Genomic DNA, 14,573 nt, shown 5'->3' on the forward strand with positions numbered 1-14,573 from the left:
AGAGATATGGATACATCTCTCAACACCCATATGTCAAAAAAAATGAAAGAATCAGAATCAGAAACGGGTTTATTATTTAATAACACGTCATTTTTCCAATAAATCATAAACTATGTCAAATTATTATTAGAAGTTGTCAGTAATCAGATAAACAGAAAAAAGGGATGGAAGGAGGAAATAATAATCCCTCCTCACTTGCTGCTTCCTTCATCTCTTGCGGTTTCCCTCATCTCTTGCGGCTTCCCTCATCTCTTGCGGCTTCCCTCATCACTTGCTGTTTGCGGTTGAAATTATCTCTTTTGCTGGCCAAATATGCTGGATGGAAAGCAGTGGTGTCTCACTTGCCTTGGCCCTGTATCTGCAGTCCCTAAATCGGTCATGTTACCCATTGACTCTTGTCTGTCCTGGTGTTCCTGTTCATTGTTGTCTCCATTGTCGTTCTTGCCTGTTGTATCTCCTTCTTGTGTGTCCCTTTCTCCTGTTCTCCTTTTTTCATCCTCTACTCGGTTTGGCTCATCTGTGATGACTGTGTAGGTAAACACAAACAAGTATGTAAGTCAATCAGTTTCCAGCTCTGTCAAATAAATGAATTTCAAGATACACACATTTGTCTTCATTAAAATGAGTGTCACCACACTGTCCCAAAATGTAATACTAACCAATTGAAAATAGTTAAATTTACATTGGAAACCTCTTGTAGATATCACTGTTAAGAGTAGTTATCTGCCAATAGGACAGAATCATTCCTATACAAATGCAGTTTGAGTAATTCACTTAATATATTCACTTAACTTTAATATAGTTATTTTCACAAAATACTCTAATATAGTCATCTCTCTGCATTCAAAACTAAGGAAAGCTGTACAATTTGACATGATAATGAGGAACAAAGGCCTCCGACAATGCAGATCATTTTTTGATCATATCAATTTTAAGATGGGGGTAAAGGCTTAATATTTGGGAGCATAGTGTCCCTTGCCCCCTTTCAGGAGCCCCACTGGATTAGCTTTGATCTGAAATATGTGTATAAAAAGCTTGTTAGCTGGCTGTCCCTCTCATAATGTTCACATAGAAACTAGCTGTGAATAGGAAATATCAATCAGAAGAATTATAATTTCATGCAAAAATCTGCCACAAAAAGAGGTTGCACATTTAAATTCAGGTGTTGTTATGGCAACGTCAGTGGCCAAACAGACACATTTACTGCTGCAATTACGTTCAAACATGCTGTCAACATGTGTCAACATGTGTCGGTGGCAACTATGCCACCATTTCAGCTGACTTTTTCTCAGAAATACCGTCACATAACATCCATATATATATACAGTGCTAGGTTGATGCTTAGCTAAGCTAACTAAGAAACACTTTAACTGACAGGACTCCGGATCAACTGTGTACTGTAAGGTAGCTTCTAGCTTCATGTCGAACAGTAAGTCAACATTTCCCAGAGAGCTTTCTTTGAAATCACCAGGTAATGCTAAAAACACAACATTTAGATTGTATGACAAAGAGTTTATTTAATATATCTGGCTAGCTATAGCTACTTGCTAACGGTTTAGCTTACCTGCGCGATTTAAAGTAACGTCAACGTAGCTATAATTTATGCTTTGCTTACATGTTCGCATAACTTGTAAGTTTACTGACATTTACATACTGTACCTTGTTCACTTGGCTCAGGTGGTGGCTCTGGGGTTGTTGTGTGAGCCACCACCTGAGAATTGCCGTATTTTTTATTAAAAAAAATTCTAATGTCCATCTTCAGAAACTCCTCGTCCGCGGCTGACAGTTTAAAGTTTAAACACTGTCACAGAGGTACGTACCTGTCAGCAAATAAAACACGTTTATTTCCATGCAACTCTTTGACGGCCCCTACACACGGCGGCGTGCGTTGTCGGGGGGGGGCTGAAACTCGACCAACAACCAATCACATGAATTTCCCGCCCCATAGACCCAAGCACGCGGTTTGATTGGCTGGAGCTTGTACTGGCATATGATTCGATTGGCTGACGCCTCCGTCGAGGCGGCAAAAGTAGAACATTAATCTACTTTTGCAGCGAGCACCGCGAGAGAAGCTACGCTTTGCTCCCACAATGCAGTTCGGCGAATCGTGACGTCACCCCATTCAAAGTGAATGGGCAGAAACGTTGAAGCGGCAACGCACGCCGCCGTGTGTAGGGGCCGTAATTGTTCTGGTGGTGTCTTGCCTCTGTTGCATTCACTGAACACGGGAAATTACAATGATGACGTCCTCTAAGTAAAGTACGGTTAATTTATTATATTATTGAGGGAGAATTTCTCCGGGGCTAAAGAAAAAACATCTGGGACAGGCGACGCCCATGGGCTACTGTGAGAGATGTAATTCCAGAGTAGAATACCGAAGAAGTTGACCTGTGATATGTGGGGGTCCTGTGGGGGGTCACAAATTGGATAATATATTGATTTCAAACCATGTCAGTGGGCTGCAGCCAGAGGTCGCGTTAACCAAATATTTTCCGTCAACGACGGATTTTTTCTAACAATGACGGAAAAACCTGAAAGCAGTCCATCATTTTGACAGATTAGAACACAACTTGGAACAGTGCCAAAATGTCCACCAACGGCCCACATTATTTGTGTCCTGCTCTATCGAAATCAGTCGCATTGACCCGAAGACACATTTTGAGTTGTATACACTGCTGGAAAGAGGAGATTCATAGCTTTCTAATTATATCAGGATTGTTTTTGTTCTCCACATATTAAGCGAAATATGTCACATTAAATAATGACTGTTACAGAGTCATCATTTTGAGAAAAACGCCTTCAAAGTGTTCTCTTCTCTGGAATCCATCGATCTGATTGATTATTAGCGGAGTAAATGATCCAAATACTACAGAGGGATGATATTTTCGTTTGGATTACTGGTCTGAGGGAAGCTCGCGAGTGTGTGTCTGTATACGTTTATGTGTGTTTGTGTCATTTTGCGTTTGTGTGGATTGTGTTTGTTTCCCGGGGAAAACACTCACGAGAAACACCGGCTGTTGTTATGCCTGCTGTGACGTTAAGTTACTCCGTTCTCCGCTTGTAATTATGCCGTTACAAGCTTCAACGTTGTATTTATCATCTGAATTTGCCGAAACAAGTTTAATATTCTGAAAGCCAAGACTTTGTTTATTTGAAATCAGATTAAAACAAACTGTAACGGATCCTGCCGTGTTATCTATGATTACTATACGCTTACATTCATAATTTCAGCCGGAGGGAGGGGGAGCGGCGCTGCGGAAGAGCAGATTGCGAGTGGGAGGTGCCTCTTCTTCCCTTCACAAGCTTCAAAAATGTATTTATCGTGTGATTTTGGAAATAAAAGTTTCATATTCTGAAAGCCAAGACTTTGTTTGTTTAAAATCAAACAAAAAACCCGAACCCCGAAAAAATAGTTTTTTACGCAAATCCACGTTTATTTTTAAATGAGGCGTTGCAACTTCCGACTGATTTCGATAGAGCGGGTCACATATTACATCATTAGTGGCCAGCAGTGGCGGAGCTGGGGGGTGGCAGCTGAATCCTTGCCACCCTATTGGCCACCCCAAACACCCTCACCACGGGGGCCCAAACGATTTTAGAACATTAAGAAAAAAATGTTTAAGTAACCTTTCATCATTCATCAAGAATTAACATTAATAGGACGTTATATTGATAATGTGCTCACTAAGCTTACAATTCATTTAACTTATTTTCTTCCAAAAGTTAATTATCCAAAGCCTCTGAACACCCCCCTCTATTTACATGTAATGGTTTGGTCCTGCCTCCAAACGCGGTGCAGCACCGCCGGCACTTTCTAGCAGAGAGTGAGAGCATGTTAGGAGCAGGGATGCTTTGGAACCCAGAACCGTCTTGATTCGGCTGACGTGGAACGTTGGATGAACCCGTAGTGACCTGACCAGACGGAGACGGAAAGATACAGGATTTATTATTTTAGTGACAGGAAATGGACCCACAAACCTTGGAGCGAGCTTCTTTGACAAGACCCTGAGTGGCAGATCCTTTGTGGACAACTACACCCGCTGCCCCGGTCTGTATGTAGGTGCCGCCCGCCGCCGTTGATCCACCACCGTCTTCATCCGTGCCAAATTCCTCAGTAGGACCCGACGAGCTGCAGCCCAGACACGGTGGCATCTTCTGACTAAGGCGTGAGCAGATGGCAACACCACCTCCTTCTTGGTTTCTGAGAATAGAGGAGGCTGATAGCCAAAGACACAGTGAAAGGGAGACAGACCGGTAGCAGAGGTGGGCAAAGACTTGCGTGCATACTCCACCCATGTCAGATGCTCACTCCAGGTTGCAGGGTTCTGAGAAACCAGGCAGCGCAGGCACGTCTCCAGCACCTGATTCAGCCGCTCCGTCTGTCCGTTGGACTGGGGATGATAACCTGAGGTGAGGCCGACGGACGCTCCCAGGAGGGTGCAAAACTCCTTCCAGAACCAGGAGGAAAACTGAGGACCTCGATCCGACACAATGTCTCTGGGAATACCATGAATACGGACAACATGAGTCAATAACGCCTGAGCAGTCTCTTTAGCTGACGGCAACTTTGGCATGGCAATAAAATGGACCATCTTAGAGAACCTGTCCACTACAGTGAGGACAGTGGTTTTACCCTTGGATCGAGGAAGACCCGTGACAAAATCCAACGAAATGTCAGACCAGGGCCTGCTGGGAACGGGGAGAGGCTGCAGCAGTCTCATCTGTGATTTTGATGACGTCTTGTTCCTGGCACAAACTACACAGGCAGCCACATATTCTGAGACATCCTTAACCAAGGAAGGCCACCAAAGCCTCTGTCGAACGACGAATATGGTCCGCTTGACCCCTGGATGACAAGTGAGCAGTAATGTGTGAGACCAATGAATAACCTGTGACCGCATGGATTCAGGCACGAATAGCTTGTCCAATGGACAGCCACTAGGTTTCGGCCCCTCACCATTGACACGTTTCACCTGATCTACTATAGGCCATGTCACCACCCCAACCACACGGGAGAGTGGAAGGATTGGCTCTGGATCCTTGGCCATGGGCTCTGGGTCATGGAGAAGTGAGAGGACGTCAGGTTTGCCATTCTTGGACCCGGGTCTGAAAAACAATGTCAAGTCAAAACGGTTGAAAAAAAGTTGCCACCGGGCCTGGCGTGAGTTCAACCTCTAAGCTTTGCGGATGTATTAAAGGTTCTTGTGGTCGGTCCAAACCAAGAACGGCTGTGGCGCCCCCTCAAGCCAGTGCCTCCACTCCTCCAGAGCCATCTTGACTGCCAACAGCTCTCGGTTTCCGACGTCGTAGTTTCTCTCTGCGGGAGATAGTTTGCGAGGCAAAAAGGCACAAGGATGCATCTTATGATCCCCAGCCGCTCTCTGTGAGAGAATGGCCCCCTCCCCATCATTGTAGGCATCCACCTCCAAAACAAACTGTAGTTGAGGATCAGGAACAGTCAGTATTGGAGCTTTGGTAAACCTTATTTTTAACTCATTAAAAGCCTCCTCGGGCCTGAGGCCCCACACAAAGTTAACCCCTGGTGCGGTCAGTGCATGAAGGGGAGCAGCAGCAGAGCTAAAGTTCCTAATAAATCTTCTGTAAAAGTTCGCAAACCCCAAAAACTGCTGTATCTTCTTCCTATTGGTGGGGATGGCCCAGTCTGCCACTGCACTGACCTTTGCAGGATCCATCAGGATTTGTCCAGGAGAAATGATGAACCCCAGGAATGAGACAGTTGATGCATGGAATTCACACTTCTCTGCTTTTACGAACAGGTGATTATCCAGTAGGCGCTGTAGTACTTGGTGGACATGTTGCACATGAATCTACTTAACAGGAGAGAAGATTAAAATGTCATCCAAATACACAAAGACAAACACGTTCAAAAACTCCCTGAGTACATCATTGACCAGCGCCTGGAAAACTGCTGGGGCGTTAGTTAACCCGAAAGGCATTACGAGGTACTCGTAATGTTCTGTTGGGGTAATAAATCCAGTTTTCCACTCATCCCCCTCCCTTATTCTTACCAGATGATAAGCGTTGCATAAATCCAGTTTTGTGAACACTTTAGCGTCCTGCAATAGGTAAAAAGCAGAGTCAATGAGAGGGAGGGGGTATCTGTTTTTTACCGTGATGTCATTCAGTGGACTGTAATCGATGCAGGGACGGAGAGAACCATCTTTTTTCTTCGACAAATGTCGCGTAATATCTTCACCCGCACCTTCTCATCGCTCCCCACCAGAGAAACAAAAACTTCAGTCATGAAAGGCAAATAAGACTGCAGTTCTGGGCTAGACCCCTGCGGTTTCAACTCACTGTCTAAACGCCCAGTCACCTGCTCAGCGACAGGTGCCACGAACATTGCTGGCCTGGGACTACCACTAGTCCCTTCCTGCTCCGCTTTAGCCCTAAATGCATAGCAGTCTTTTCTCCAGTGCCCTTGCTCATGACAGTAATGACACACATTGTCAGGCTCACATGCACCACGTACATGCCCTCTCTCTTGCCCAGCAGATCTCAATGGACGACCAGACCACGCTCCCATATCGGAGGAATTTCCACTGTGACTGCCTAGTACGGCAGCACCTCCACCAACGTGTGTCAAAACATAGTCACCTGCTAATGCAACAGCTTCAGCAGTTGTCCTGACTGCGTTCTCACTGATATACACCGCAATGTGTTCCGGTACAGAATCTTTGAATTGCTCCAGAATAACAAGATCCCTCAACGCCCCGTGAAAATCAACGTTAGTTGCCGCACACCAGCGATCGAAATGGGTGGAAATATCCCGAGCAAACTCGAGGTGAGATTTATCACCTCTCTTCCCATTCCTAAATCTCTGACGATAAGCTTCAGGCACCAGCTCGTAAGCCTTGAGAACGGCAGAATTAACTAAATCATAGCGCAAATAGTCACTGCCGACGAATAAGCCTCCTGAGCCCTCCCGGTTAACACACACTGTAACAATAACACGCGAGTGGCCTCAGACCACCCCCTTACAACAGCGAGACGCTCAAACATTGACAAAAAAATGTCCGGATCCTTCTCATTAAACCTGGGAACCAACTTCAAATCATTTAAGTCATCCACTGACCTCCCTGGGGCCCTGCTTTGACTAGCTGAATTATCAGGAAACAGGACATCAGCCGCCACTTTGTCCTCTCTAATTAATTCCAGTTTCTCCCTCTGAAATTCCAACTTAGCCTGCTCAGTTTCCTGCCTCAATTTCTCCAAGGACACCGCTCTTTCCAGCTGTTACGCCCATACCTAGGGGAACCTAGGCGCAGCATAAAATGCACTCTCCCCACTTTTCCCACTCCCAAGAACACGGACGCCAAAACAGAGAAAGCGTTTCGTAAATGTATTTACCCAAAATATTTACACACCGGAGTAGCAAAACCACAAAACAAAGAAAGCTTTTAACACAAAATCTTACCTATCAAATGAGAAAAATAAACGTACAAAAATCTTACCTACTCTAATGCAAAAACAGGAGAAAACGAATTATCCAAAAGAAAAAAAAAGGGTTTTGCACGAAGAAAAATAAAGCGTGTCTAAAAAAGACAGGTTTAGTAGCTTTCCTACACAGTCTCACAACACGAGAGAAGGACCGGCATACGGTATAAATAAGCATTCAGTGTAACACGTCAGACATCACAGCGCAAATGTGTGTTGGGAGTAGGAGAAGTCTAGTCGGAGAGAGACCGAGGAACTGCATGGCTGCATCTTAAGTGCTCCCCTCTTCTTCAGGTGGACCAATCAGCAAGTTGAAGGTAGCTAATCAGCTTAACGGGCACCACCTGTTAAACGCACACACACACACACACACACACACACACACACACACACACACACACACACACACACACACACACACACACACACACACACACACACACACACACACACACACACACAGGAGGGAAAAATGTCCACACACGACCCAGGGTCGTAACACAGCTCAATGCCCTGTCGCATCTTCTCCACGGCCAACTCCTTTTCCGTCTCCAACTCTAAGCGTAATCTGAGTAACTCCTTCTGTTGCTCGAAACTCAAAACAGCACTTTGACCCGCCATTTCTTTAGTGCGCCCGGGGACAGGAGTATCAAACACTTTACTTTTCAACAAACAAGCCCTCAGTAGTATTATTCATCCCGCTTCCATCACATTAGTATGCATAGCAAGTGACAGGTGCTGTGACAGGTCACACTTCTCCCTACTTATGCTAATGAGCTAAGTCCCGCCTCCCCTTTGTTCGAGGTGTGAGATTTCAAGTAGGTGTGATATCCCAAGTAGGTGTGAAATCCGTCGATAGGAGGGGGGTGATGTGTATTCAAAGGTGTGAAAAGCCCCCACTGTTGCGCCTTATGGTGTATAATAAAAAATGTTTCAATCACATTAGTAAGCATAAAAAGTGACAGGTGGGCCCGCCCCCAAGTCTATTAAAACAAAATGCCGCTTCCATCACATTAGTATGCATAAAAGTGACAGAAGGGCCCGCCCCAATTATGTGATGTCAGAAGACCGAAGGGGTGGAGTGAGATAAAAAAAAGAACCCTGTGCAGATAAAAAGCCAGTCATTTCCAATCATCAAGTCATCTTTCCAAAAAGAAAAAATGGCCAAGAGACGCCTCGATATGGGTTTAATCAGCGAGACGCCTGTGACAACTTACCGCCATCCGTCCGGAGCGCCAATCAAGAAACGGATGCAGTATCTGTGCCGGGTTCAAACACCTCCGGTCGAAGATCTTGAAGAGAAATGGCTTCTGGAAAATGAACATGTTTGGGGATACGTATTCAACTATATGGCGAATTAACTGCATTTCTACAATCTGAAGAATGGAGAAACGTATGGACCCCACAGTGTTAAAGCAACTTTGACCTCAACAGATTGGGCTGTGTTAACTCTGGTGTCTTCCAGAGATCTCCACGCAACCATTGTATCGGAAGAAGTAGTGCATCAAGAAAACACTGTGGAACCAGCGGTGTACAAGATATGTGCAACAAAAAGCAAAGAAACGCAAATAAAAAGCGAGATCAAAGAAGAGTTTTCACCGTTACCCCTCAATGTGGAGGAAGAAGAAGGAAATATCCCCCCGCCGCCAGAAGTGAAAAGAGTCCTGACAAGCACCGTCTGGGAAACTAAAAGCGGACCATCTGGGCGATGGTATTACCGCGCAAGCCGTTTGCTGACGCAGGGGGGAGGGGTTCTCTCTAAAACACAGTGTCCTGCCATCTCTCTCTGTTTCTGCTGATGTGTAAAATATACAAAATAACGTTTTATATACTTACTCTCTTGTTAAAAGGTGATGAAGTTTGTAGCGTAAGCCAGCCATCAGTGTTCTAGTTTTAAGGATCGAAGGATCCAATGTATTTTTTAAATGGAGCAGAAATAGAACTAGTCTCCCAGTGCAAGTATCTTGAACAGAGAGTGTCATATTGGACTCGCACTTGACTTTTTAAGAAACATATCCAGAAAGTATCCAATACCATTCAATTCAACTTGCAAGATTTTAAACAAATTAGACCTTTTTCTTAACTGTCAATGCTGCAAAGTCATACCTCCACTGTATGATTCTATCCCACATTGAATACTGTTTTACAAACTGGTTGTTTGCTTGTGCCACACACCTGAAACCCATAGAACAGCTGCTCAAGAGAGCTATCCAGGTGTTTGACAGAAAGCCACAGTCATACCACCACTGTACCATCCTTGAATATACTGCTCATGCTCTTTCTGCATATCATGTATTTATTTTTGCTGTATGTATATATATAAATGTCATGTTCTTATATGCTGTATGTGACGGGACTATAGATGGAAATTAGCTCAGAGCTAAAATCCGGCTCATTTACACTTGTAAGCATTATATTTGTTTCAAAGTGTTCATCAATGTGCACTACGGTAGCCCTGAAGAAAATTAAACATTAAAATATGTTATCGATGTCCCCACTCCCAGTTTATTTTGGGAATAATTGCGATGTTTACTATGTTTTGGTAGCTCTTAACAAAACAGAATTTTTGTAAAAGACTGCGACTCTAAAAGGCAAGTTTGTGATTTTAACACTGTTTCGATGAAACAATACATTATACAATATTACGACTTTTTGCCATATTTTTAACACAATCTTTTTTTTTTTTGGTTGTAGGGCTTCAAGATATTTTGCATGTCATGCATAAACACGGTGTCATCTTTTCCTTGAAACTGACGTGCTGCCCGTTTTACAAAACAAGTTATTTTTCTGCTTATTCATCCTCTGAATTTTCCTCTTCCGTCCCTCTTCCTTCAGCCAGCACAACAAGAATCAAGGTGGATCTGTGAAATGAAACACCTCTTCCCAAAGTGTGACTTCCCTTTTGAGAGCATGCGTCTAGGGCAGTAGGGTCTAAACCAGGGGTCACCAAACTACGGCCCGGGGGCCGTAGTTTGGTGACTACCACCCCCCTTTGACCGGCCCCCACCCCCTCTGCCCCCCACTACTTGAACCGGCCCTATGAGGCAAATCCCCAAAAGTCGTCATGGCTTATTTTTTTCAAATTGATTTTTGGAAAATAATAACATGTCTGCGTTTGGTATTTTGTTGATTTGGTTTCAGTTACAAAAATTATATTTAGTTATAAAATAAAATGCACTATATTTGCCGAATTGTCGTCACCCGACATGATGGAGATCAAGTGAGTGATAGGCAACGCACGCGTAGAGAACTGTCAGTGTTCAGGACAGCAAAAATGGCTAACGTTAACGTTAAACGAAAAGTTGATAGAGAGTGCAGAATTTTCAAAGAACAGTGGACCAACGACTATTTTTTTGTTCAGTATAAGGACCGTGCCGTTTGCATTATCTGTAAAGAGAGTGTGGCGGTTTTCAAGGAATATAATCTTTGTCGTCACCACGAAACCCGCTACAGTGACTTTGCTAGCTTGCGAGGGCAAGCAAGAGCAGACAGAATTCGCAGAATGAAAGGCGGACTGGCAGCACAACAACAAACATTCATTCGCCAAACCCAGGTAAACCAGGCTGCTGTTCGAGCTAGCTTCAAGGTAGCTCACATACTAGTTACCCATGGGAAGCCCTTCACTGATGGGGACTTTGTTAAACAATGCATCCTTGCTGTGGCCGAGGAGGTGTGTCCCGACAAGAGAGAGGCAGTCAATGGTGTGAGTCTCTCCGCGACTACTATGCAGGCGAGTAGAAGAATTGGGGGACAACGTTTATGAGCAGCTGAACAAGAAAGCGTCACAATTCAAGTTTTTTGCTTTGGCCATGGATGAGAGCAATGATGTGCAGGACACAGCACAACTGCTCATTTTTATTCGTGGGATTAGCGAAAGCTTTGAAGTGTCTGAGGAGCTGGCAGCACTAAAAAGCCTCAAAGGAACTACAACAGGAGAGGATATTTTTGTCCAAGTGTGCAAAACAATGGAAGAGTTGGGTCTAGACTGGTGTAAATTTGCCAGCATCACTACGGATGGCGCACCTAGTATGGTTGGCACGACAAGGGGGCTAGTAGGGCGCTTGAACAGCGAATTCGAGGAACGAGGTCTCACCCCCCCACTACAAGTCCACTGTCTGATTCACCAGCAAGCCCTATGCTGCAAAGTTTTGAAGTGGGCGTCTGTCATGAAGGTGGTTGTGCACTGTGTCAACTACATCCGAAAAAATTGTCTGAAACACAGACAGTTCCAGGCCTTCCTCTCCGAGCTTGAGTCTGCCTACGAGGATGAGCTGTACTACACAGAAATCCGGTGGTTAAGCCGAGGCAAAGTGTTGCGCCGTTTCTACGACCTGCTACCCGAAATCAACACCTTCCTGCAGTCTAAAGGTGAAACGGTACGAGAGCTGACCGAGCCAGAATGGAAATGGGACCTCGCATTTTTAACAGATGTGACTGAAATGTTGAACCACCTTAATGTGCAGCTCCAAGGCAAAGAGAAGCTAATCAGTGACCTGTATTCCCACATCAAAGTGTTCGAGGTCAAACTAGTGCTGTGTGTGAGACAGGTCGAAAAGCTGGACTTTACGCATCTCCCTGCCACCCAGAGCTACTGTGCTGAGAAACCACCTGTCCCGTTCCCAGTCGAAAAGTGCAAGGATGCACTGGAAATGCTGAAGGGGCAGTTCAGTGTGCGGTTCCGTGAGCTTCATGTCAACGGTAAAGCAATACGTTTGTTCCAGAACCCGTTTGCTGCCGACATAAATGATGCCCATCCCTCTCTTCAGTTTGAACTAGCCGAGTTGCAGAATTGTGATATCCTTAAAGACACGTTCAAGCCTGACAGTCACATTGAGTTCTATGCTTCGCTCCCAGAGGAAACCTACCCAAACATCAAACAGCATGCAATGAAGATGTCCACAGTTTTTGGCAGCACCTACATCTGTGAGCAAACCTTTTCCCGCATGAAGCAAATCAAGAATACAACAAGGAACAGACTCACAGATAAACACTTGCATCAGACCTTGGGACTGGCTACCACTAGACTGCAACCAGACATTGAACTTCTCATCAGCCAGAAGCAAACAAAAAGTTCACACTGATATGGTAAGCACACTGATTTGAACAATTACTGATTTTAATTGCTATAAATATGAAATGTGAAGGCTCTTTTCTAATTTTCTACATATGTTGTAAAATTATGTCACAGAGAAAAGCAGACAGCAGCATGTCTTGCCATTTACTGAATATGGTGCTTCTTGTGTTCAATCCGTCATCCCTCCATGCCAGGGCTCCAGAAGGCACTCTGAAGTGAGGAGAGGAGATTGCTGTTGCTGACCCCATCCCAAAGACAGCACAATTCATCAACAAGTACAAATCCAGCTCACCTACATATAGGCTACTGATTTTGATTGCCATTATTCTGTATTATTGTTGTGCTTTAGTTTCGAGCCTACACTGCTCATGTCCTTTTCACCTTGACCTAAAAAAATGTTAACTGAACATGCTCACCTGGATAGGCATAAGAGTTGGCTAGTTCTATTAGCCTACTCATGTTATTATAATTTTGATGTTTTTTATTTATTTTATAGGCCTATTTATTTGACCTTTATTAAGTGCTGCACACAATTATTATTATTATTATTATTATTAATAATATTATTATTATTATTATCATCATCATCAGGCCTACCTATAATTTATCATTTTGAACTCACCTTTGCCAGTGTCAATCACCTCAACCAGGCAGATGTTTCTTACCTTGACAGCTTTGATGTTATTTTTATGAGAAAACAAATAAATGAAATATCTGTGGTATTTCAAATTAAAGCAAAGTGTGAAGACTCAATTGCTACTTTTGTAAACCACGAGTAAAGATGGTAAACAAATATGTGACAGGAATCAAGTGTTGATATAGTAGTGTGGAAGTAGTATTGGGGATGGCTGTGCCGGGCTAGTAATCTCTTCTACACAATGAGCTGACTCGGCCCCGGCCCCCCATCAGCTGTCTTTAAGATGTGACATTGCGCTCTGACTATCCCCCGTAAAATCGTGACAAACTATTACTTATTCTTAAATTTGACCTGTTGCTGCTTGGTTGAAAATGATAGATGAAAAAATAACTTAAAAAAAAAAAGACTCAAACAGCGAGGGACATTATACTGGTGAAAAAACTCTCAACGACGATGTTCAGTAAACGATCAATCAAAATCGAAGGATCCAATGTATTTTTAAATGGAGCAGATATATAACTAGTCTCCCAGTGCAAGTATCTTGAACAGGGAGTGTCATATTGGAACTCGCACTTGACTTTTTAAGAAACATATCCAGAAAGTATCCAATACCATTAAATTCAACTTGCAACATTTTAAACAAATTAGACCTTTTTCTTAACTGTCAATGCTGCAAAGTCATACCTCCACTGTATGATTCTATCCCACATTGAATACTGTTTTACAAACTGGTCGTTTGCTTGTGCCACACACCTGAAACCCATAGAACAGCTGTTCAAGAGAGCTATCCAGGTGTTTGTCAGAAAGCCACAGTCATACCACCACTGTACCATCCTTGAAAATCACAATTTCTTGAGTTTTTGACATTTGTATGTCTTTTAAAAGTATGTGTTTTTAAAAAAAAAATATTTACATGGGCTGGCCCCCCTCCCCTTGGGGGAATTCATCCACAGAAAACACACTGGACGCAGCACTAGGTCAGAAACCAGAGGAGACTGTGAAGTCCACCACAGACGGACCACCTTTGGACAAAATGTCCTCTCCATTAAAGGCAGCTCATTGTGGAATAGCCCCCCAACTGAGATACGGGATTGTCCCACTCTCAATAGTTTTAAAGGTCAACTTAAAGAATGGTTGAGCAACAAACAGACGTGTAATCACCGCTAAATAAATGCACTTTAACACAGGGGTATCTCCTCTTGCCCTTTAACACAGGGGTATCTCCTCTTGCACTTTATGTAGCGCTTTTATCTTATCTTGCACTTTTATATATCATAGCTGCTACATTGTACTGCCATGTGGTAAATGCTTGTATGCTGCTCATGCTCTTTCTGCATATCATGTATTTTATTTTTGCTGTTTATATATAAATGTCATTGGCCAGATAAACTAACATGCAGAACG

At 43.7% G+C, this 14,573-nt stretch overlaps 1 protein-coding gene across 1 annotated transcript; it reads left to right on the top strand.

The window, feature by feature from the left end:
* The first annotated feature begins 10,497 nt into the window (after nt 1–10,497).
* On the top strand, nt 10,498–13,460 carry LOC307039204 (general transcription factor II-I repeat domain-containing protein 2-like). The gene is made up of 2 exons (XM_079681047.1): nt 10,498–12,543; nt 12,727–13,460. The coding sequence occupies exon 1, from the start codon at nt 11,268–11,270 to the stop codon at nt 12,537–12,539; it is 1,272 nt and encodes a 423-aa protein (XP_079537173.1). The 5' UTR covers nt 10,498–11,267; the 3' UTR covers nt 12,540–12,543; nt 12,727–13,460.
* Nucleotides 13,461–14,573: the final 1,113 nt, after the last annotated feature.

The sequence above is a fragment of the Notothenia rossii genome, assembly GCF_949606895.1.
Source record: "Notothenia rossii genome assembly, chromosome: 5".
Classification (NCBI taxonomy): Eukaryota; Metazoa; Chordata; class Actinopteri; order Perciformes; family Nototheniidae; genus Notothenia; species Notothenia rossii.

Excerpts from the sequence above, each read along its gene's own strand:
- LOC307039204 (XM_079681047.1), top strand. The coding sequence starts at position 11,268 with ATGGATGAGAGCAATGATGTGCAGGACACAGCACAACTGCTCATTTTT.